This window comes from Otolemur garnettii, unplaced genomic scaffold (assembly GCF_000181295.1).
Source record: "Otolemur garnettii isolate 467f Iridium unplaced genomic scaffold, OtoGar3 scaffold00005, whole genome shotgun sequence".
Lineage (NCBI taxonomy): Eukaryota > Metazoa > Chordata > Mammalia > Primates > Galagidae > Otolemur > Otolemur garnettii.
Window position 1 is genome coordinate 14,778,203 of NW_003852400.1, and position 25,493 is coordinate 14,803,695.

A 25,493-nucleotide genomic window follows, 5' to 3' on the forward strand; every position below is an offset into this window, starting at 1 on the left:
AAAAAAAAAAAGGAAAATTAATCAAAGTTGCAGAAACCTCTAAAGAGTTAGAATTCTAACTAGACTTTCTTTCTTTTAAGACAAGAGTCTCATTCTGTCACCCTTGGTAAAGTACTGTGGCGTCATAGCTCACAGCACCCTCAAACTCTTGGGCTCAAGTGATCCTCTCGCCTCAGCCTCTGAAGTAGCTGGAACTACAGCCACCCACCATAACACCTGCTATTTTTTAAAGACAAGATCTCGCTGTTGCTCAGGCTGGTCTTTCTTGAACTCCTGAGCTCAGAGAATCTGTCCGCCATGGCCTCCCAGAGTGCTGGGAGTACAGGCATGAGCCCTGTGCCTGGCCTAGACTTGCAAATCATTGTGTGCTTTCCCACAAATGACTGAGCTCCTCCTTCCCCTGCCTCACTGTTGTCATTTGTCAAAATCGAATGTTAGCTATATTGCCTTCACTAGCTGGTTATAACAGATAAAATGAAGAACAATTTTAGACACTATAAAGCCCTTCAAAAAATATAAAAGACTATAAGGAATGCACAGCGCTTTTTAAAAAACTGATACAACCACAGAAACTGCAACAACAACAACGAACAAAATCAAGACACTGATGTAATTTATGAAGCTGCCATTAGGTGTCAAAACACTAATGATTCAGTGCCTTTCTTTGGTAGAGTTCACTTTTTAAAAGATACTCTTAAGTTAAAAGTAGTTTAATTTAGAATCAATTCTTTAATTCTTTTAACCCAATGAATCATTTAAAATACAGAACATCCATATTTAATCCTTTGTTATAAACCTCAGTTTCACAGTTTAAATCAGGTCTTCCCTGTGAAGTGACAAGGATGTATGAGGCAATAATAATTTCAATACTGCTCTTTTATAGAATGAAAACAGGAAAAAAAGTATAAGAGAAAAAAAACTACTTTTTCCTACTGAAGGAAGAACAAAAAGGCCAACAGGAAAATAAATGCTTTATTGGCAAATATTTGACATAATTTTTCCTTTAATTACCTGCCCTGCCACCAACTCCACCCACCTACCCCCCCATCCAGATTTTCAAAACTGGAATGGAAAAGTGCCACTAACTGTGCTTCTTTTATAACTTTTGGGTTATGTAATCACCATACAAACCAGTGAGCAAATGTCTAAAGAGACATGTCCTGACATAGTCCTGGAGAGCTGGCCCATGCAAGGCCAGGATTCCACAGGCTTGCTAGATGTGCTGTGAATTCTAGGCAGAGTAAAGCCTAATTCTAAGGACAATCCAGTGACTTTTATTTGGTTTAATTGATAAATGAGGACTAGACTTCCCAGTTTCTTTACTTTGCTTCTGGGATTACCTTATGAATCAGGATGGTCCTGGCAATATGGAAGAACTCAAGTTTCTAACTCTTCTTAGGAAGTCCTTGGATTCTAAAATGGGATACACTTCCTGGAGGATAACTGGACTGAGCAATAAACTAGTTGTGTGATCTTTTGAATAAATCAACTTTCCTAAAGCAGGATCTACTGGGTTCACATCATGACGTCATGGAGAAAAATCTTTCCTTATGAACTATTACAACCCAATACTCAACCTATTAATAACTATTTGAATACCTTAGAAGTCAAAGTAAATTTGCTACACCAAAAGTTCACTTAAAACACAAAAATTAAAATAAATTTATCTACATGGTCAATACATTTCTGACCCTTCTGGATTTCGTCTCAGGAGATTGGGTATTAAGGCCATGGTCTTGTGCACCTAGAACATTTGTCCATTGAGTTATCCTCTGGGACAAACTATTCTTGCTGAACTTCTTTCATACAGGGGTTTGAAGGTTTGTTGAAGCTCTCCAAGGTGGGGTATTCAGACTGTCATTGGGGAAGCTGTCTCTAACCTGCTGCTCATGACTCCTCTCAGCTTTGGCATCTCAGGAAACTCAGCCTCTCCCTAAAGAGGATATCTTGTGCCCTCTTGTGTATGATCCATACAACACTACTGCATCTTGCTCCAATTTTGTTATTATGTAAATAGCTTATGACTATGTCTTAGGCCATTCAAGCTGCTTTAACAAAATACTTTAACTTGGGTAGATAATAAACAACTGGTTCTCACAGTTCTAGAGGCTGGGAAGTACAAGGTCAAGATGTCAGCAGATTCAATGTCTGCTGAGGGCTTGCTCTCTGCTTCCACGTGGTAGAAGGGGCTAACTAGCTCTTTAGAGTCTATATAATGAAGGTACTCACCCCATTCATGTAAGCAAAGCCATCATGAATTAATCATTTCACCTCCCAAAGATACCACCTAATACCATCATCTTGATATTGTTATTAATTGATGATATTTCAACATGAATTTAAAGAGACACAAACATTTAGATCACAGCAGACTGAATTTGAACATAAGATTTTCTTTACTCAAAGCTCTTGGATCTAGGGTTATAAAATTCTATCAATCTCCTACAAAGACCTCCCTTTCTAAAGATTCTGCCCTGAGTTAATTACCAGATGCCAGCTTCAGATCAAGATGTAGGCAGACTAAATTAACTGACACTCCCTAATTTCTCTTTTTAAAAAAATTAAGTTTTGTCATCCTTATTTCAAAATTGATCCTAAAATTTTATATTTTGAGACTTTTGTATCACAAAGATTATTGGAGTTTCAATGACATAATTTTAGCATTCTGTTTTAGAAACTTTCCATTTGATGATCATAGTGGCTTTCAGTTGTTTTCACTTGTGCTCATAATGTTTTTATATGCCTTCTCTCTTTTTAATGTGCTAAGAACATATTTGGTCTTAAACTTTTGAGTTCAATTGCCTTTTTAATTTAACTTGCACAGATTTAGATAGCTATTATCTGTCTATAAATGGTTCAGAGGAAAAAATGAGAAACAAAGGACTCATTTAACCAATCATCATTCTCTAGCTCTTAGTAACTTATAATGGATAGATTTTTCGGCTTTCACAGTTTTCCCCAAAAGACCAAAGAAAATACTACATTAGCATCCATGGACTTTGATAGAAAGGCTCTAATTGGAATCTCTGGAATAAACCCCTAGAGTGTTTGACCACTAAATATTATCAGAATAGAACTGTGAAGCATCCCTTTTGTGAGATACAGTCGTCCCAGAGATACATTGATAATGAAGATGAATTTGGATTTGAAGAAGGTTTTGGCAAAACAATTCTAGACTGATTTATAAACTTCCCAAGCAGTTAAATATTGTCATGAGAGAGGGAGAGAGAAAGAAAGAGAGAGAGATCACGATTTTCCTCTAACTCAGAACATTAATAAAGACCCTATTTGAAGAAAGATGACTCACTTAAAATAAAGCACCAATAACTTGCAGATCAGTTGAGTTCTCCTCCAGGATAAATGTGATATTTGCTTTTGATGTGATTCTTTGCAAATCTCTGCCCTGCCCATGAGGAATGTAAGGGGGAAAAAAATAGCAAGATGAAAGCATGCTGGCATGAAAAAGAACAATAGATACAGTCAGGAAATTATTCCATCTTGATTGTGCCACTCTACAGCTATACAACCTGGGGCTGCAGTGTTCCCTAGTCTGTAAAGTAAATGGGTTTGACTCAAAGTTCTCACAGATGCCACAGCGACTCTATTATCAGAGTAAAAATGGCTCCATTTGCCTGCTTTCTAATAGGTCTTTTTATATTCTTTTCACTAACAGACATTTCTCATATTTTTGAAAGAGCCCTTTGGGCACAAGCTTAGGTCTAAATTCTTCCTAATGAAAGAAGAGCCTTCCCTTCCTCTGTCCCCCTAAGATTGTAATTAGAGGTTTAGGAAGCCTTGCAGCCACAGGCCAGAGGGGCATCTATCTAGGGATATCAGCATTCTATTGTGTTAGTTTATTCTCTGCCCAAGGTATAAGCTGCACTAGAAAATCTCAAAAGTCCACCTCAACTCTTAGATTACATCTGCCAAAACACGGTACTGTTTTTATCCAAAATGTCTCACTCCCTCCAGACACTTTTTGGAATTAGAAACCAACTACATTCGCCAGACCAGATAGACAGGTTGGAATTTCCAATTGCAGATGAGTAGGCAGCCAGATAATTTGCTTCTCCCTCTAATTTTTCAGGCAATACACAAAGAACACAAACTTCCTTTTCTCCTGTCTTATTCACTTTCTGTAAAGATATTCTTATTTTTCTGGTGGGAATACAAATGAGTACAACTTCTATAGAAAACAGTATGGAGATTCTTCAGAGAACTAAAAATAGAACTATAACTCAATCTAGCAATCCCACTTCTGGGTATCTACCCAAAGGAAAAGAAATTAGTATATCCAAAAAAAAAAAAAAAATCCCACACTCATGTGTTTATCACAGCACTATTCACAATAGCAAAGATACGGAGTCAACCTAAATTCTATCAGTAGATGGCAGAATACAATAAATGTAGCATATAGACAGAATGAAGAATACTATTTAGCCATAAAAAAGAATAAAATGTCTTTTGTGGAAACATGGATACAACTGGAAGTCATTATCTTAAGTTAAACAAGCCAGGCACAGAAAGACAAATATTGCACATTCTCTCTCATAGTAGGTGCTAAAAAATATGCCCTCATGGACATAAAGAGTAGAATGATAGACAGTGGAGACTCAGATGAGTGAGGGGGTAAGAGAAGGTGAATGCTGAGAACTGATGTACCACGGGCATAATGTACGTTATTTGGGTGAGGGACACCCTAAAAGCCCTGACTTGACCACTACACAATCTATGCGTGTAAGAAAACTTCACTCATACCCCCACAACCATATATAAATTAAAAAGAAAAGGGACAAAGAGACATTCTAATTTTCCCCGGGCTGGGGAACTTACGACATTTTCTCAGGACACCAAGATATAGAGCCCCACCCAACACTAGTATTGCTAAAGTTGCCTTTGCCAAGTTTGCCAAGATCCGTGACCAAGAAATGAGAGTTCCTGGAGGTGACATCCCCTTTGCACTCTGAGACTTCCTGGTCTGTATACGAGGCTTCTCAAGACAAGGGTCTCGTTAGTATCCCCCTCTCCACCCCTTAGAGGTCTTAATGATTAAGAAAAAAATAAAAAAAAGAAAAGGTCCTCTTCAAGAGTAGCCTGAGAAACTTGGTTCTGTTAACACTATTTTCCAGTTAGCAGGAAATCTTTATTCAGCCCTACAGCTAAAAAAATGTCTAATTATTTCAGAGCAAGCTGCTGTTTCTCATATTCTGATCCCCGAGCTCCCCCTTGTGCCCTGACAGGAAACTGACTCAAGAAAGAAATGTCAGCACATTTAGACTGTGGGGTTTGCCCTAGAGCAGTGGTCCACACACTTTAATGTGCATCAGAATTGTACATAAAGGTTTATCAAAGTATGGGTAAAAGACTCTATTCTGTAGACCACAACATTTTTAAATTATCTTTTCAGAAACTAACATGCAGAGCAAAGTTTGAGAATTTGTCTCAGAAAAAAAAAAAAGGTCAAATTTCCAAAATGTGGGTTAAGACAAATGGTTCTCAAATTTTAATGTGCATCAGAATTACCTTGTATTTTTTTTAAAAATTCCTATGCTCAACATACAGAGATTCTGTAGGTTTTAGGGAAGGCCCAGAAATTACTTTTTAAGACAAATGACACCCCAAGGTATTCTGCTGAAAAACCCTGGCAAACAAAGTTAAGTTTGTAAGTAGCAGGTTGCTGGAGGTCAAAAGAGAAACTTCACTTTTCCTCTCCTCCCCATGAAAAAGTCAGTTTCTAGGTGGCATCATTTAACCCCAAGAGATTATTTCCTGTATTACATTAGAAAACATCTTAGAATTAGAGGGATATATTTTCTAAAGGGGGGACCTAGTAGTTAGTAACATCATTTCCTTGAGTCAGGGAATTGGAGGAGGCTTCTGAAGCTATTTAAGTAGACTCCTAGAAATAAGACTCAGAGATGTTAATTGCCTGACCCCCCCCCCAAAAAAAGAATCCAAGGAGTTTTACAGTATATACAGCAAACTACTGAACTCAAAGCTATATGGTGGAATATCAGAGGATAATGAAAGACATATGCCTTTATTCCTGAACCTCTGCAGACACCTCTGCACAGAGTGGATGGGGAGCTGAGGTCCTTGAGCACCAGGCTGCCTGTACTCCTTTCTCTGGTGTCTACTTCCTTTCAGCACGTACCCCTCTCATCACACTCTCCTCTCTCCTCAGATAGGTCAAAAGAATAACTAACGTACAGAACCATGATAAGCTGAAAACACAGTTGTGAGGAGTGAACGCCAGTGTGTCTTACACCCAAAAAAGAGCCCCAAACACTCTGCCAACCACTATAATTATTTTTAGGACACACAAGTAGTTGAAGCAATGTTCAGATCACTGATTTACAAACCTGAAGTGACATAAGCAGGATAGCCGAAAGTTTGTCCAAGGTTACTGTGAAACTACCAAAAGCAAAATTAAGTCACTCATTGTCTTTTTAAAATACAGACTTTTGCTAGTTTGATGGGGAAAAAAATCTCAAACAATGATCAAAAGGTACCTTAACCCTACAAAGATTAGAATTAAAAATCAGAAGATATTTAAGTGTCACCTACAAAGCCTATGTTTAAGTTGCCAATTCTTCTGAGTCCATGCAATTATTTCTTTTCTGCTAGTGTTACAAATACATATGAACTTTATTGATCACACTAATATGACCTGTATTATATATTGCATGGGTCAAACTTATTGGGTGGTTCTGCCACCATTAATTTAAAAAAAAAAAACTGAAGAACTGGAAATAGATCATATAAATTATCTACGCTGGGCCCTCATCCCCTTCCAGAGAAGGAAACTGAGACTTAGAAGTTAGATTAGTCCATGTAGATCACCCTGCTAGTTAGTTGTTAATTCAACGTTATAATCTAGGAAAGTTTCTAGTCTAGTTTTCAAAGAAACTGAAGCTAAACAATAGGACAAACAGAAGGATACAAGCAATGTCATTAACTTTATGTTGCTTAAATTAATGTCAAGAGAAGCAGACACTGAAGGCCAACAGGACAAGAATATGTCACCGAGAAGGCTGGGAAGTATTGAGATTAGACAAAGACCTATCCCTCCGAACAGGGGCTCAGCACATCCCCACAACAGAACCCCACAGATTCTTTTGTTCTCTTTCTGCATTACACTCATAGAGAACATGTTTTCAAAACAGTAAGACACTGGAGAGTTGTGTTGCCTTGTGATAAATACAAATGAGGAATAATTCGATGGAAATAAGAATACCTGGGGACTGAAATCACTCCTGCTCCAGGTTTAGTGGGATTACACCTCATTTTCACAGCAGTTGATCGGCCATTAATACAAGACGTTGTAGTTGTGGAAGACCTGTTGTAAGGCAAACGATAGTTTAGAAACAGATACAACACAGATTACAAAGAAAAGAATGTCATGTGAGTAATTGTTCTCATGTTCTACAAACAAACAAAAAGGGAAAACATATTCAAGTTCACTAATTTAGAATTTTAATACAAGGTCAGCTCATTTACTTTCCTTACTTACGAAATGTTGACTATTTTTCCAGGTAAAGTAAAAAGCTATCATCAAGATATTTAGTAAAGCTAGTACAATTTTAACCATAATTGTGATCAAAAAAACTTTTTAAAGGAACAGGGGTCTTATCAACTTAGCTGATGCTTTGATGTGTAAATTATAAATCATTACTGTCTACATAAGAAGTAGAGTCTCTTTATTGCCCATTTTTAAAGACTATAAATCTACCTATAGATGAGAGAGACTAGATAAGGCTTTCAAAATATTCCGCGTTTCCTACTTTTTACTAAGTCTCTCATTCAAGAACCAGTTACTGACTATTAATTACAAGCTATATACTAGGAACCCCAAAATAATATAATCCATCTTCTCAATCATGGTAACTCACTGTGCAGTATATGATCATATACAGACAATTATAAGCATATAAGTGTGTACATAGATATGTGTGTGATATATATATATTTTCTTTTCGATAAAAACAGTAGTCAAGCAAAGTACCATCTTCACTTACTTATAAAAGAAATGCACATCTGGTATTTGGCTTGGTGAAACTGGGAACATATCTTCTTTTATATTTATATTTTGCAATGTGGTTTCAACTGTCACTCCTAGATAGCATTCAAAAAAGAAACTATTAAGCAATATGGGAAAATTAGATTTATTTAGCCTCGTATATCTCAATGAAAAATATCTTTACTTCGATGACTATCATTTTACCAGAAATACTGTACTAAATTAATACATTCATGGTAAAAACAAGAAATTTTCTAAACTCTCCAGAATCAAACAGAAAAGATTCTACTCCCTAGCTTTGTAATTTTGCTTAAGTCATCTCTCCTGTCTGAATGTTCATTTCCTGAATCTGTAAAATGCATGCATCATCTGTAATTTAGATGATCTACAAAGTTCCTTCTAGTTCTGACATTTCACAAATCTACTGTTAAAATTTTCATCCTCTGGTGAATTTTGTCAGATGAGCTGTGCCACCTTCCTAACTTAGCTCTTTACTCACATTCGATGTAAACGTATTTGACAAGGAAAAAATGTTTGTGCCCTAATAATTTCCAGAAAATAACCCTCAATTTTGCTTAGTCTCATAAGCAGAAAAGTAAGCCTCCCCTTTTCCGGCACCCATCTCGTGCAAGGCAAAATGATGGTAGCACTAAACACAAGCAGTAAGAGCAAGCTGCCTCTGAAACAGTTCTCATGCGCGGTAACTGACCTTGGTGCTGAAACTTAAAGTGACTTGCTCTGGAGTCTAGAGCAATGGTTCTCAAATACAGATGCATGACAGAATTACCTATGAAGTTTATTAAAATTATAGATAGATTCATAACCCCCAGCCCAGGAGTTATAATGAAATTGATTCCTAAGAATCACTAAATAGAAACTAGTATTCTTAAAACTTTCCTACACCTGCCAGGACCACAGAGACAGACAGGGCACATGAGGAATAAAACTCAGCATCTCCACCTCTGCTCCTTGTCACCAGTTTACTGCTGGTATGAGAGAAGATGATAAAAGCTGGTGGCATATATGATGACGTACGTTTAGATTGGAGTTTTTTACTGTTCTTATTTTGTTTTTAGTTTTGGTTTTTAAAATTATCCTGCCTCTTCAACTCCTAAAGAACTCAAGGAAAGGTGTACATTCTCAGAAAATGTCATGCCACCAATGAGTTAATACACACGTTCAGAAGTTTCTTGCACTCACTGAGATTGATTAATAGATGCCTCTGGGTTAAGGGTTGTTTTTTTTTTTAATCATTTTACAAAGGGATGATTTAGAATTACATATGGGCCTTCACCATCTATGGCAAACACCAAGGCAACAGCAAGTTACCAACACCATACTTTTAGGATAAATGTATGCATGCAAGTATGAACCCAAGAAGGCTTACCTAAAAATGTGTCTGCTAGAATGATGGACTGTGATGATAAAGCTGCTCGGAAACCCTTACTTTCAGAAGGAATAATAGTTGACTGGCATACAAATGCTCCCACCAAATTCGTATAATCATCTGACCCTGCGGCCACTTCCTTTATTGTAAAGTCTGTTATATTGTTGGTACAGAGAGCCATCTTCTTCCCCTAGGAACACAGTCATAAAGGAGAGGTTTTGTTGAATGTCAGCAACATATTGACTCTAGCAGAGCAGTGGCTCTCTCACCACCACAGAGATTCTAGTGTGAGGCCCCAGCACTAGTATTTCTTAAAAGGTCTCAAGGCAATTCCAGCATACAACTGGTATTGGGAACCACCGCACTTACAACCAACACAGCAATCTGAGGTGCACTGCTCCTCCCACCACAGTATCGTCTGTGCTGGATGAAAGCCATCTAACTTAAGAAAATAAAAGTTATCTATGAAATGTTCAATCCATAGGATAATAATGCATGCAAAGAGACCAGCAAACTGCTGATGGAAGTTTTAATGCCTAAGAAAAAGACTTGTTCTTCCTCCTTCTTTATGAGCCCATGTGTGGCCCAGAGCCAACATAGGGGCTAGAGAAGAAAACAACATAACAGCCACATTGCAGCAAAACCCTACAATGGGTCGCCAGGAGCGTCTTTATTCATTTGCTCTTAGATTCAACGATGTATATCTGTTCAACTATAAAATAAGTTAAAGGGAACACAAGGGTTTACTTTTTTAATCATTTAGAACTTAGATGGAAGATACAATTTATAAACGTTAGAAGGCTTTAAATATGGTATGTTTAAGTATACTATAGTCCAACTGCAAAGAACTATAGCTTGCTCCATAATTTCTACAAAGCAATGTGAAAGGAAAACAGGGATGCTGTTTAGTGGGTCTTAGATACATAGTACACACGACATGCATAACAAAAGTATAAAGATTTCTCTTTCTTAATGCAGCTGGCAATCCTAACCTAACAAGTGTTCTTCCCCCTACAACACAGATAACAATATATTTTCACTAAGCTTAAACAAAATTGTTAAAGCCAAGAAGAAATAATGGGAAGAGGAAGAGAGAAATTATTGGGGAAAGAAAAAGGAAATAATGGAAAGTATAATAAAAGGAAAGGAAGAGAAAAAATACAGGAGGGAAGAGGAGAGGAGTTAGAAGAGACTCTGGTAATACAGAAATAAGTTTGAGAAGTGACCCAAAGCTGCAGACGCTGGTGCGGATGCGGAGAGAAGAAAACACTTTTACACTGCTGGTGGGACTGCAAACTAATACAGCCTCTTTGGAAAGTAGTATGGAGAATCCTCAAAGAACTCAAAGCAGACCTTCCGTTTGATCCTGCAATCCCATACTACCCAAAAGAAACAAAAAATCAGTTTATTGAAAGGGCAATCTATACTAGATTGTTTATCAATATGCAATCACCAAGATGTGGAAACAACCTAAATGCCCATCAACCCAGGAATGGATTAATAAACTGTGGCATATGAATACTATGAAATACTATTCAGCCATAAGAAAAGATGGAGACTTTACATCTTTTGTATTAACCTGGATGGAGTTGAAACATATTCCTCTTAGTAAAATATTACCAGAATGGAAAAGCAAGGATCCAGTGTACTCAATACTAATATGAAGCCAGTAGATGAACTAATACACACCCATACAAGAGAAAAACTCAATTTGTTTCAAGATGGGAGGAAGGGGGGAGGAAAAGAAGGCAAGGGGAGATGGGAAGAGATGGGCGTGTTCTCACCTAACGGGCACAACGTAAGCGGTACATGGCACACCTCCTGGGTGCGGGACACAACTACAACAGGGACTTTACCTAACAAATGCAAACATTATAGTCTATAATCATTTGTACCCTCATATTAATCTGAAATTTTTTTAAAAAGGAAAGAAAAAAAAGATTGAGAAGTGTGATAGAGAATGGGATTAATCTTATTTATTGCTTTACACAGTATCTGGCAAATATAATTTAACAGACATTTATGTATGGAGTCAAGCATAACGAGTCAAGCAGTACTCTGGATTACCTACATAAAATCAGAACAGGACAAATGTCATACCATGTAAAATTTATAGATCTTTGGTTTGAAACCTCTGTGGTCACCCCATCTCTTCTCATTTCCTTTGTATAAAGTTTAGCACGATATCTCATAATGAGACAGTTAGAGATAATATGGGAAGAGATATGGAGGAAACGTCTTGCTATGTTTTCACCTTTACAAATTATATACACCTGTGCATTCTTCCCAACCCCCAACTTCGTATGTTTATAAGAAAACTGGACATTTCATCCTATAATGCTCCCCACTGCCAGTATCAATTAAAGTTCTGGTTCTTCTCAGAGAAAATAAAGTGTTATTACGTATTATTTAAGGCCACCTTATCAACTGACATTCATCCCTGCCCTGCATGTCTCCTTTGTATTTCAAACTTCCTATTGGAAGTCTTTTTCTTTCTAAAACACAAAATTAGGCATTGCCTGTGGCTCAGTGGGCAGGACGCCGGCCCCATATACAGAGGGTGGTGGGTTCAGACCCGGCCCCAGCCAAACTGCAACAAAAAAATAGCCGGGAGCTGTGGTGGGCGCCTGTAATCCCAGCTACTTGGGAGGCTGAGGCAAGAGAATCACCTGAGCCCAGGAGTTGGAGGTTGCTGTGAGCTGTGACGCCACAGCACTCTGCTGAGGGAGATAAAGTGAGACTCTGTCTCTAAAAAAAATAAATAAATAAAATAAAACACAAAATTGATAAATAAGCAATAGCAAGCTTTCTCAAATGATAACTGCCTCCTTAAATCATAGGTAAGACTGACAAGCCTGACCCACTTTTACAAAAATGACAGCTTCGCAGAGCACTGACACCATAGCTGCAAGCTTTGTGATTCAACTGATTGCATAAGTGCTTTGATGATCTGAGAGTCAGACAAGGTTGCTCCTGGTGGAGGAAGCTGCCAGTATGCAAGGAGGCAACAGAGGATTTCAGCAGTCAAAGCTCAGCTTCTGATACTTGGTTGTTAGGTTTCCGTAGAGAATTTATCAGTTCACCAACACAGAGAAGCTATCAGCTCAATCAAGATGAAATACGGCTCCGCCTTACCTGACAGCCAGAACTCACCTCATGCCCACATAAACTGATATTGAAGAAATGGAAGTATTTTGTTCCTTTGGAGGTGAAGCTGGGGCCATTCATGAACGAGCCCACGCTGCTGAGGTTGCTGAAGTCATAGTGCAAACTCTGATTTTCTTTTTCATGGTAGAAAAAGCAGTCACTGTAGCACACTGAGTGGTCCTTTGATTAAAGATGAAGAAACAATATAGCAGAAAAGAATGTATTAACTACTCCTAAAAATGTCTTTGAAAAGTATAGTTCAAGGCAAAAACTATTTCAGCAATTTGATCTCACTACTAATATATTTTACAATACTAACACAGAGAATTTCTAAACTCTTGATTTTTCTAGGCCAAAGCTCACAAAATTCAGAACATTTTGTCAAGTCAGAGAAAAGTTATCCCCAAAATTAGTTTCTTGCAGACAGGTTAAGAAATAGCAAAACTATTCTGTTATGCCAGTATAAACAAACAAGAAAACTGCTAATCCTTCACCCATAATATTGCTTCAGTCTTTGTCTTTAAAACATAATTTGTAATAAGATACATTAGCTGCTCCCCTAGATGACTGCTATGGCCAGCTTATAGAGACAGTTTACTTGTTGTACCTTAATGATACACAAGAAATCAGTTTTAACTTTGGGAAGTCATTGTTATTTGAGTGTTTCTCTTAATATTTTATGCCCCTAGAAACGAGCACTTTCATGCCTCACATTAATCACTCAATAAATGTAAGAGGGGAGAAAAGAGAATGTAAAATTCTTATTTCAGAATAAGTAGAAACTTCATAGCTCCTGAATAATCACTAAGGTGAACCCTGGAGTTTCTCTATTCAAATAATTGTAATGCAGACCCACCTACCTGAGTGCTTTTACTCCCAGGCCCACATGGAATACAAGCCTCCTTGCCATAGACCTGATGTATGGACAGGTAAGTGTCCGGTGGACATTCCTTGCACTGGTTGGTCTCCTTCTCAATGTAGTGGCCTGGGGGGCAGGGCACACAGGATGAGCCCGACTGTTCAGAACCAAGGGCACAGGCACGGCAGGAAGACGCCACCCCATCAACTGCATTCGTGGCTGTGATAGAATACATCTTCACCATGTCATTGATGAATCGTCTATTCTAAAAAAAGAGCAGAAAGTAATGACTTCTGCACTGGGGCTTAGTCACACAACCAGATTATGACTTATATTGATATCATCAAAACAACAAAGTAAAATGCTCTGGCCTAATACACTAAGATTAACAATAGATTAAATCACTCCTACTTCGGTTCCAGTATAAAAAAAAAAAAAAATCTTAACTCTTGATGCTAGAAAATCATTTCCACAGAAATGGAGTTCCAAGAGTTTTGCCATTATTCCCAGGAGATACATCATATTTGGTATAAATTCAGAGTGTTTGCAGGTATTACATCTGGAAGAGTTTGAGAAAGAAGCAATTCGTGTCCAATCATTCAGATATAAGCCTCAATCAAATTATGCAATAGGTTGTTGACAGCGTGGCAGGGTGGAAAAGCCCTTGCATAGGGATTAGAAAATCTTAGAAGACCAAAACCTCTGGTTTCCACCTAAACCCTAACTGTGTAATCCTGACTACTGATGTGATCACACCACTTGCTTGAGTTTCCCTCTCTGATCCTCTTTCTGATTTACATACTCTGGTTTATTCTAAAAGGATATAGAATCGAAAGCAAATCTCTGAGTCTTACTATATTTTTCTTTCTTGTGACCCTGGTCAATTTAAGGTCTGGTTTTTATCAAGCAGTGGACATCACTCAATCACTGCAGAGCAGTGGTACCCCGACTACTTAATGCTTTGAGGTCTGGGGCAAAGATGAGCTAGAGGCAAAGAAAAAGTAGCATTCCATGGTATGTTCATGCCCCAAATAATGGTAAACTGAGCACTCATATGGAAAACATGGAGTCAAAACTGAAGGAAGGGGTTCCCCACTGAAAGCCGGAAAAGAAAAGAGAACAGGTCCCACCCCTGCCACCATGGCAGTCAGGCCATTTCTGTACAGCTGGTTTACCTCGTTCTCACCTTGGGAAGTCATATCTATGGAGATCCACAAAAATAACAGTCCTGCAACTATCAGGACATACTGTACAATGGCATTTACTTAGGATTAAGTCTATTCTATCAGGGAAAGTAAGAGAAAGGAAATAATTCACATTCTCCAGGCTGAAAAAGGAAATATTACTGTCATGAAAAAAATAAGACGATACCAGTTAATGGCTGCTAGACAAATGTCAGACCATTCAGATAAAGAGCGAGAAAGTCACAGAAAGCAGACTTTCAAAAAGTCTCAGAAACCATTAAAATAAACTATTGTTATATAACTATAAAATTATATTTTCTTTCTCTTAAGCTTCAAGCAACTATAGTCATTCAGGGGACAGAACAAAGACACAATTATTCAATTTCATATTTTCTTACTCTCAAAAAAAAAAGAAAAAGAAAAAAAGCTTACCATTTTTACATCAATCTACCCCATAACCAGATGATTGATTCTATACCAATGAAAAGAAAGCTGTCTTTTCCTCCAGATTTGAATGCTCACTTTGTATGCATCTCCACCAGGGGGCATAATCATTGTACTTAAAGAAAAAAAAGTGCTTGAAACTTACATCTTGACCCTGATTAGTTCTCTGAAATGCCCAAGTAAATGTAAATGTTGCATTCTTGAAGATGATGTGAGTGTAGGCTTGTTTTTCTTTGGTTCCACCCCATGATTCCACCACATTGGTACTTTTTCTATTAATATCCTAAAACAGTAGAAAAAATATATAACAGTAGAAATATATATATACAAATAAAGCACAAACTAAGTATTAATATACTCTATATATGTGTATATATACAAATGTGTTTGTATGTGAAGTATGTTACTATGTATTGGCAGAGCACATAACCTTTGAACTCTTAGAACTTTCCTTCACGTCTGTACAAGCACCTCACTTGGTAATGAACCACATTCTTAACATAACTTTAAAGAGATCTCAAATCACAGCACATTTAAGGGTTGTTTTGTTTGTTGTTTGTGTGTATGACTCCAGCTTGAGAAATAGAAGAGGCAACATAGTTTCTCAAGCTTCTTGGAATAAGCTTCCAGAATTCTCATAAAACAGAAAGGCTTTCCCCATTTTTAATCTTCATCCTTCAGAGATTCAGATAGGCAGCTCTTACAAAGGAAAGCCCACTCCCCTCAGAATTATACTTGCAACTTTTAGGCATACCAAGCTCAGGCTCATCACAGTGTTACTTGCTCACACTTGAATTCCAAAATGGTTAATTTTCATAACATATTTCTGATTCCTTTAACTAAATTCAAGATTTAGAATAATCAAATAAATTGTTGATATTCCACCTGATATGCTATCATTAACAGGGCTAGAAAGAAAATATAATAAATAAGTTAACTAAATAACGTTATCTACATCTAATTTATTTGAAATGAAAACTAGAGCTAACCCTGAAATTTCTAATAGGTTTTCCCTTCAGAAACGCTTCACTTAGGAACTTGGATGGGCCTCCATTACTTATTTGGAATGTTGGTGGACCGGGTGGCATGAGCTCAAGACATGTCTCTTTCTTTTCCTAGAATTATAGACATAGGAATCAAGTATGCTACAATGTAATCAAGTATGCTACAGAGAGACATGTTTTGAGTTCACCCTGCAGATAGGAGTAAGAGAAAATGCTTGTCATGCATTACAGATATCCTCACATTATCAGACAACCAAATCATTATACATACTGTTTCCAAAAAGGAGCTTGAGATATACAGATATCTTCTTAGCCACAAAAAAATGGAACTTCCTGCATTACTACAAATAATACTACCTTACATCTATAAAGTACTACCTGATATTCAAAGCATTTTACATGTTATTTAATTTGATATTTCCCAAAATTCTGTGAGAAGATCAACTCACTCAAAGAGGGGGAAAAAATTAGCCAACTTTGCTGAACGCAAAAACATTCTGGTATTGATTTATCAAAATAAATACCATGGCTATGATCAGAAGGAGTCAAGAAGGACAAAAACATAAGTAAATTCACATAAATAAAACAGGTATTTTTCAAAGGGTTTTAGGAACACACTGGAGAGGGTGATTAACTTTAAAGAAATGAGAGAACCATGAGCTTCCCAGAAAGGGGGAAGTTTTATTAAGTTATTAAGTAGGAAATGTCAGATTTCCTTAAGTTGGACAACTGGTATCTCTGATGTTTCACTTTGACACATCTTGCTTTATTTTTATTGTTAAGGTTCATCCTCATTGTTTCAAATGCACATTTTGGCTTGTGATTGATTATCTTTCATATTTTCTTAGAAAAATATGAAACCATGGATAAAATCAAAACTTTGTGTTTTCTCAAATATGACTTCTTGTGAACCAATGCAGCCCAGACAGCTTGAAATATCAATGAAATGTTTGGAAAGGATGTGGCTAATGAATGCACAGTATGTTGATGACTTAAGAAGCTCCCCTCTGGTGACTTTAATCATGAAGATGAGCCACGTGGGCAACCTGAGACCAACCTAGATAATGATGAGGCTGAAAGCTGTCGTGGAAACAGTCCATCTCAACCTATGCATGAATTAGCAGCAAGGTTTCACGTTATTGTTACAACATTACTAGATCATTTGAAACACATAAGCAAGGTAAAGAAGCTGGACAGATGTGTTCCACATGAATTAAATAAACATCAGAAGAGAAATCATCTCAAACCCTGTCTTTCGTTGCTGTCATGACATAAAGGAGAACCACTGCTATACTGTATTGTTATGTGGGATTAAAAAAATGGATTCTTGTGGCTGGCTCCTGTGGCTCAAAGGAGTAGGGTGCCGGCCCCATTTGCCAGAGGTGGCAGGTTCAAAGCCAGCCCCTGGACAAAAACCACACACACACAAAAAGGGGGGGTTCTTTTTGACAATTGCAAGCATTATGAATAATGGTTGGATAAAAGACAAAGTGCTGAAACCGGGTCCCAAACCAAATATTCATTAAAACAAGAAAAGCTAATAATATTGCTGGATGGATCAAGTGGTCGGCAGGTCTACTTCTAGCTCCTTGAGAAATCTCCATATTGTTTTCCATAGTGGCTGGGCTACTTTGCAGGCCCTCCAACACTGTGTAAGTGTTCCTTTCTCTCCACGTTCATGCAGTGCCACTCCTGGGTATTTATTCAAAGGAAAAGAAGTCATTTTATCAAAAGGACATTTGCACTTGAATGTTTATTGCAACACAATTCACAAATGCAAAGATGTGGAATCACCCCTAGCTATCAGTTCATGAGTAGATTAACAAAATGGGTGTGTATATACACACACATACACACACACACCATGGAAAATTATTCAACCATGAAAAGATGACTTAATCCCCTTTGCAACAATTTGGATACAACTGGAAACCACTGTCCTAAATGAAGTATCTAAAGAAGCGAAAAGCAAACACCACATGTACTTTATTAAATTGGAACTAACCCATCAGCACTCATGTGCACAGATGAAGGTAAAACTCAATGGAAATCAAGCAGGTGGGAGATGGGGAGAAAGGAATGGATGAAGTCATATCTAACAGGTGCAATGAACACTGCCTGTGTGGTGGCAACAATTATAACTGGGACTCACACAGTACAAGAGAAATCCATGTAACCAAAACATTTGGACCCCCATAAAATCCTATAATTTTTTTAAAGGCTAATGTTATCTGGTGGTCTGGCACTGCTTTTATCCACTCCAGCTTCATGAAACCTGGTCAGTTGATTATAAAGGATGTCTACTGCAACCAGTTGGACAAAATGATGAGGATGCTTGTGATGAAGCATCCTAGATCAGTCAGTACAGACAGGCCAAGCCTCCTGCAAGACAATGCTGGACCATATGTCACACAAATAATCCTGTTCAAACTACAGACACAAGACATGGAAACTCTCTGTCATCTACCACCTTCACCAAGCCTTGCACCAACTGAGTACTTCTTCCAGGCTTTGGTCTACTTGTGGTAAGGAAAACCAAGGAAGATGCTGTCGAAAGCCCCTTTCATGATTTCATCTCCACTTGCTCTCCAGGCTTCTCTGCTCACATAAACAAGCTACCCTTAAGGTGGCAAAATTGTGTCAATAATTTAGGCGCTTACTTTAATTGTACTGCTTCTTGTTTGAGATATAATAAACTAAGCTTTTGACTTGAAACAGGATATTTCATACTTAATGACCTAATCGCTGCCTTTGAAGTAGGCTTGGGAGTTTATCAGACAAAAAAGCAAAAGGAAGAATGTCGTTCTAGCTTGAAGAGTCAGCACAGAAGGAATGAAAACAGAGTGTTCACTCACACTAAGTAACTCGGGGGACTAAGGGGAGGTGAGCAGCAGCAAAAGCAGGTTTGATAACTGAGGCTGGGGAAAGAAGACAAAGAGCCACAGAGATGCCGTGCTAAGGAAAGTGTTCAGAGTGCACCAGAACCCCCTCCCCAAGGCTGCTGTGCCCCAGGGCTTCCCATTCAATCAATAAGACTCAGACGGAACCCAGAAATTTGCTTTTCTCAGTCTCCAGAAGATGCTGGTGCTGCTGGTCCAGAGAGCACACTTTAAAAAGCCGTACTACATGCAATAAAAAGCACCAAGGGCAAGCGGATGGATTCGTTGTTGATGACTCTCCTGTTGTTTTTATGTTAGAGGTAATTTTGACAGTGGCACAGATGACAGAGTGGAGATGAGAAGAATGGATAGGAGACCACTGAACAGTCCAGTTGAGAGATAATAGGAGCTTGAATTTCATCAATGGCACTGAGTACGAACAACTAACATTAAAAAAAAAAAAAGAGGGCAGAGTTGAGGAAACTGAAGATATGTGGGTTATTTGTGGCTTTGGTGGATATGTTAAAGATTATTCATGATGTCTTACTGCTATGAAGTTAATATCTGTTTTCAGAACGAAATGATCTGCCTTCATTAAAGCTATTTATAATCACAAATAAATGTATAAATCTCTACACATCTTGTATACTGTGGACGAAATTGTTCATGGACTGTTACCCAGCTACTACAGGGTCATTGGGACAACAAACAAAAAGCACAACCCCTCGGTAGAGTTGCCGTGGGAGCATAGCTCACAGCAACCTCAAACTCTTGGGCTTAAGTGATTCTCTTGCCTCAGCCTCCCAAGTAGCTGGGACTACAGGCACCCACCACAACGCCCAGCTATTTTTTTGTTGCAATTGTCACTGTTGTTTTAGCTGGCCCAGCCCAGGTTCGAACCCACCGGTCTTGGTGCATGTGGCCAGTATCCTACCCACTGAGCTACTGGAGCCACCTATGAAGGAACTTTTGAAGAGATTAACATTCCCGGCCTCTATCAGTCACTGTTCTCCATCCCCACCCTACCTGGGGTCTTTCCCATGAGAAAACAATACTTTCTTTGTGGACTTTATTGCACAATTCTTAGTGACTAACCTAGGTATTTTTTAATGTTTTTTTGGAAGGCCCTAAGAATGGCAAGAAAAACAGTGTTCTTATCCCACCTTGCTCAGATAAATTCTCACAGATCTGCCTCCAAAACCTGCTTGTCCACTTACCACCATGAAGTACAGAACACAGTCGGCTGAGCAGAGGGTCTCAAAGACAAAGGTTATTCTTCCTAGTTCAGAACCTGTGGCTCCAGTCACAGACATGGGTGGTCTGTTTGGCAGAGTAAAATAGCAATATTTATAGTATGTTCTAAACACAATTCAGAATAAAATTAAGCCACTTTTGTTTAGCAAGCTGAAATCCATGCTCCTCTCTTCCCCTGACCTACCGCCGCCCCATCCACAACTTCTCCGACACTCCATCTTGCACACTCGCACTCTCTGTTCTCATATGGAGTCTACAAGCTAAGGTAATACACCTGAATCCTCCGCTACTAATGTTGCCAATCCATCCCAAAGCAAAAAAAGACTCCTACTGAGAAATTTCAAGACAATATGTGTAATATGCTACCTTATAGAGAGAACTAGGAAAACAAATAAATAAAAGATATTCCTACAAATAACTTGAACTAAGTTCTCTCCATTAAGCATCCAAGCATCAAGGTTATTGCAGCACTTCGATGTAATATTGTTAAAATTATTCAGCTTTATCTGAGTAATATACAACTAACAGTTTATCAATCACTGATGCTACAAATAGTCGTAAATGTAATGCTCGACTCTGTGACAGCTTGTTACTTACTAAGTATTTTTTCAATATTGATATATTCTATAAGCAGCCCTACTTCATGTGCTTCTATGAAAAACAAGTGTGGGGATTCTTACAGGAAAGAATTAAAATTTCCTTACTTAAATCCTGGGATATGCAAGTTTAAGATCAGGTAATCATTATCAGAACCTCCAGCCCCACTCTGGATATGATCTCCAGCCACCTCCCAACCTGGAAATGATAAAAGTTATTTTTATTAATAAAAAATTCCATTAATGATTTCCAACAATCTTTTTAAATAAAGGAAAAATAAAAAGAAGTCTTACTACTTATGTTCAAAGTTAAAAATACTCCACAAGAATTTCCTATTTTTAAGTTACAGTTGCAAATTGCACGCAGAGGTAGGCCCCTAGGTAGGGATAAAGATGTTCCACATCACTCCCCAGGAGGAACCAAGCAATGCATTATTTTGCATAAAAGTTACTTAATGGGAAAACTAAAACGGTTTTCTCAATGAAGCACAATTTTGAACTAAAACAGATGGCCTTTATCCATTCTAATATATTGAGATGAGATGGAAAATCCTAGTCCACGGACAACCAGTGAGAAGTAGAAACTTCACATTATTTAACAAAGAAGATTTAGCGTCAGGAGTTCCTTCTTACAGTTTGCTGTATTGTTGTTCCCTAACTTAACCCCTGTTCAGCATTCATTCACTTATTTATTTACTCAACTAGCACAAGTGAAACCAGACAAGGCCCACCCTCCCTGAGGAGTCAGTGTAACCGCAGAAGAGAGGCGTGGCAGGACTAACTCCATCTTGCTTCTAACCCCCTGTGGTAATATCCTTCAGGTTAAAAGCTTCTGCTTAACTCTGATGTTGTCCAGATAGTTAGAGAAAGAATTTAGGTTGTAGTTCATCTCTAGAAGAAAGAAGAGAACTACCCCTTTCCCAAGACTAACTCCTGGGGAGATAAGGAAAGTATGCATACAAGTAACTATGCTATATCAAAGATTTCTAGGAACATTGTGACCTAACTTTTGTTATCCTGAGAAAAAAGAAGTTTCACAACCTCCTCTGACCCTTGCTGATACTCAGATACCTGGGGTCACCAGTCACCTCTTGCAACATCCATGCTCTTTCCCTTAATGTAAAAATGAGCCTAAGGTTCAAACTAACTTAAGATGGTTCAAGACAAAGGTATGCTATTCTCTCAGTTTGCTGGCTTCCCAAATAAGTCACTTTCCTTATCCTAACACTTCATCTCTCAACTTATTGGCTGCCATTTAGTGAGCGATAAGAGCTTGGATTCAGTTACATCAGAATAGAGAGACACTAACAACTTTTAACAGTATAGAGCTATCTATAAAAGGTTATCTGAAGTCTGTCCTCTGCATAGGAGCAGTTGACATTCCTTGAACTGAAATGGCCACAGTAAAGAGAAGAAGAGAGAAGTCTCCCCAACATAGCATCAGGCAAGGTTATTGATTAATGGCAATACCTTAGCACTGGCACTTCCACATCCAAAAGAAAATTTCAATTTAGGCTACTTTAAGAGATATGAGAAAGAAAGAGAAACTGAGAAAAGGATTAACTATTACTGCTAGATTGGACAGTTTTTGAAATGTTATTATCAGCAATTTATAGAAAGGTGGTATGTTGGTTGTATATCAATCGAGCTAATCTTAAAAACAACACATACTAATCTACTTAGGAGAGAAATACCAATTGTTCAACTATCTGAAGGTTCACGTGGTTGAAAAGAGAGAAAAGTAGATACCAACTTCTAATTCTAAGAGCTGAAAAGCCACAGAACTGTCTTTACCCAGTGGAACAACAGGCCCTTGACTGCAATGTAAGTAATATGAGAGGCATTTACATTCAGAAGACTGCAAACTTGTGGTGGGCCTAAGAGGGAGAGGCATGTTCCCATGTAGCAATCCTATACCACAAATGGAAGTGTCAGAGTGGCCGTCTGCTCTCCGTGCTTGGTATACTCTTGGCTGAAGAATGACCAGACACACCACAGGGTCAGGTCTACCCTCTCAGCAGACTATTATCCTAGTTCTTTGGCTTCTTGCTTGGAAAAATCACAAGCAGGGCCAATAGGACAGAGTGACCACAGGCAGGAGACAATTTCATAAATAGCTTTTTATTGAGGAACAAAACGAGTCTGTCTGCACAAGTGGAGACAGACAGATTGACTCACTCACTAACTGGCTCTCTCTCTGGGAATTAATTCTTAGGTTGTTTCCTCTTATTGGCCTGGTCCAGAGAAGGGCTTTCGTGAGGTGTGGGATGGTAACAAATGATCAACAGGGTTCTCAAGGTTGCATCTGCATGTGTGAGGTCTCCTTCTGAAAGCCCACCTGGGTGGAGCAAACCACAACCTACACTTAAGCTAATGACATAATAATCAGCGTAATGTTACTTTAGGTCGCTTTCCGAATCCTATCATGCCAGGGCTGGGGAATTCCCAGAGTGGTAAAGTGCTTCCTCCGCTCCCCAGTATAGCAGGTGCTCAGGATAGGATTAAGGGTGGGGCAACACCAAGATGGAGGGCCCACTCCACCCCACCCTCTTCCAAGGTGCTCCAGACAGAGCAGTCTCATCCCCAGAAGGGCCGGAGATCCTGGCTATCTACCTGAGAGAAGGGCTTTACAAATATTTCTGTAAGAACACCTCCTAGTGTTCAAATATGTGTATGGCATGAGGGGGAAACAAAAAACAGAAAGCAATATGAGGACAGTAAGGAGAAGTACTTTGGGATGGGGGGATTAACACCCCCACGAAAGGAGACAAACATTTCTTGCATCTGAATCCTGTCCGCTGTGGAGCCCCCTAGTCTACCTCCCTTTTTTCTCCATCCTGACCAAGAAACACAAGAGTGTGTTGATCACGCTGTGACCTGCCAGCTGCGTACTGCCCCCCAACACACCAGCTTGAACCCAAGCTGGAGCCTTGAGCATTTCCAGGGGTATTTTGGTTGTTGTCCAAAACTCTGACAGACTCTGGCCCTGAGTCAAACTCCTCAAATCATTATATAAACTCCATAACCCCACTCCCTCATTTCAGACACGCCTAGGTAGAACATCCTTTGTCTCACTGTCTGCTCCAAGGACATGGCCTGAGCCCTCCCTACGTAAATTCCCCTGAGAAATGCTTTGGCCTGATCCCTCTGGAGTTTAGTGCTTCTTTCTCTGGAATACCAACCAGAACCCGTCTCAGGGCAGTTTGGGTTCCTCCCTTATGGGGACTCCCCGCCAGCCACTTTTGGGGAAATTCCAGCCACAGGTTCAGTAAAACAGAACATATGCTATTCTAGGTTTAGTGTGTCCGTCAGAAAACCTGTGTTAAGGTACTAACCCCTAATACATGTGAATGGGACTTTATTTGGAACTAAAGACTTCGCAGATATAATCAAATTAAGATCAGGTCATAGAATAGCCTTCAATCCAGTATGCCTGGTGTCCTTATGACAGGATAGAAATATGGACGCAGGAAGAGCCCATGTGAAGATACAGAGACACAAAAACACAGAAAACAGGTGGCCTCAAGCGATTCTCCCACCTCAGCCTCCCAAAATGCTGGTATTACAGGCGACTGCACCTGACCTGTTTTTACTTTTAACTAATATAAATGTCACCATAATAAACATATTTTAGGTAAAGATCTTCCATATTTTAGTATTTCTCTAGAAAAGAATACCAATAAAAGACTTGATAGGTCAAATGAATATGTTTTTAAACTAGTATTTTGTTCTATTATTCTGATTTGGGAAGTAATGTGCGTCTAGATGGAATATTTATTAAATTTAATAAACTAAACAAGAAAAAAAGTAATTCATACTTCCCAGAAACTTCCCAACCCCCCCCCCAAAAATAGCCCCTTTATATTTTGGTGTATTTTGTTTTACTTTTTTTCTAGTATAGCAAAGTAAGTAAATCAAGTATTGTCATAAGAGTTAGACTAAGTCCTCCAAAAAATCAAATACAAATTCCAGATAATCTCTACTAGTAAATGAACACACACATACGGAGTCATTCAAAACCCTGCCCTTCCCGACCTCACTTTTCCAATAGGTCTTAACTTTCTCAATGTAGAATTTAACCATAGGACATTTTAGGAACACAAGCCATCGTGGTCAGGTAATAACTACCATTTTCCTTCTTCTCCCTTACGATAAATTTTAAAGTGGGATTATTTGTCATTAAGGAGGAATATTTCATGTTTACTATATATCATTTAATCGACATTATTCAAAGGCCCATTATTTGCCAATCTCTGTATTCACGTGTATACCTCACTTCCTGTATCTCAAGCCTATTTCTTTTGGATAGGCATTGACTTAAAACACAGGTATTAAAAAGGCTATGTGTGTGTGTGAATAGGTGAGAGCGTGTTTACAGTAATCAAACACAACACAGAGAGAAGTTGACAAAAAATGCCAGTGAGCTGATAAAAGTGAAGGATATAAAGCCCTGGTATTTATGATACCTAACTGTCGCATCAAGCTTAAAAACTATAGGGAGATATTGTCATTTACTCCACCAGCAAATGTTGCAGAACAACTAAGTGCTAACTTCTCTGAGCACTTAAAATGTAAGAACAAATGAAATTCAACCACTTTCCTACAGAACTCCACAGTAAGTGCAATAACGTAGCCCAAAATAACATTTTCAAGTTTTTATCAGTAAGTGAGGATCATACACGTTTTGTAAACACAATCATAAATTTCACAGGCAAGGGA

At 38.4% G+C, this 25,493-nt stretch overlaps 1 protein-coding gene across 2 annotated transcripts in view; it reads right to left on the reverse strand.

Annotated features, from left to right (window-relative positions):
- KIAA1324L (KIAA1324 like) overlaps window positions 1-25,493 on the reverse strand; it is a 99,795-nt gene that overhangs the window by 26,252 nt on the left and 48,050 nt on the right. For both annotated transcript variants that reach the window (XM_003782635.1, XM_012811437.1), the window contains exons 9-16: window positions 20,883-20,973; window positions 20,142-20,244; window positions 15,187-15,324; window positions 13,415-13,678; window positions 12,561-12,734; window positions 9,408-9,597; window positions 8,019-8,115; window positions 7,238-7,339 (exon numbers count right to left, since the gene is read on the reverse strand). In XM_003782635.1, coding sequence (XP_003782683.1) covers window positions 7,238-7,339; window positions 8,019-8,115; window positions 9,408-9,597; window positions 12,561-12,734; window positions 13,415-13,678; window positions 15,187-15,324; window positions 20,142-20,244; window positions 20,883-20,973 — 1,159 coding nt within the window. The remainder of the gene's footprint in view (window positions 1-7,237; window positions 7,340-8,018; window positions 8,116-9,407; window positions 9,598-12,560; window positions 12,735-13,414; window positions 13,679-15,186; window positions 15,325-20,141; window positions 20,245-20,882; window positions 20,974-25,493) is intronic.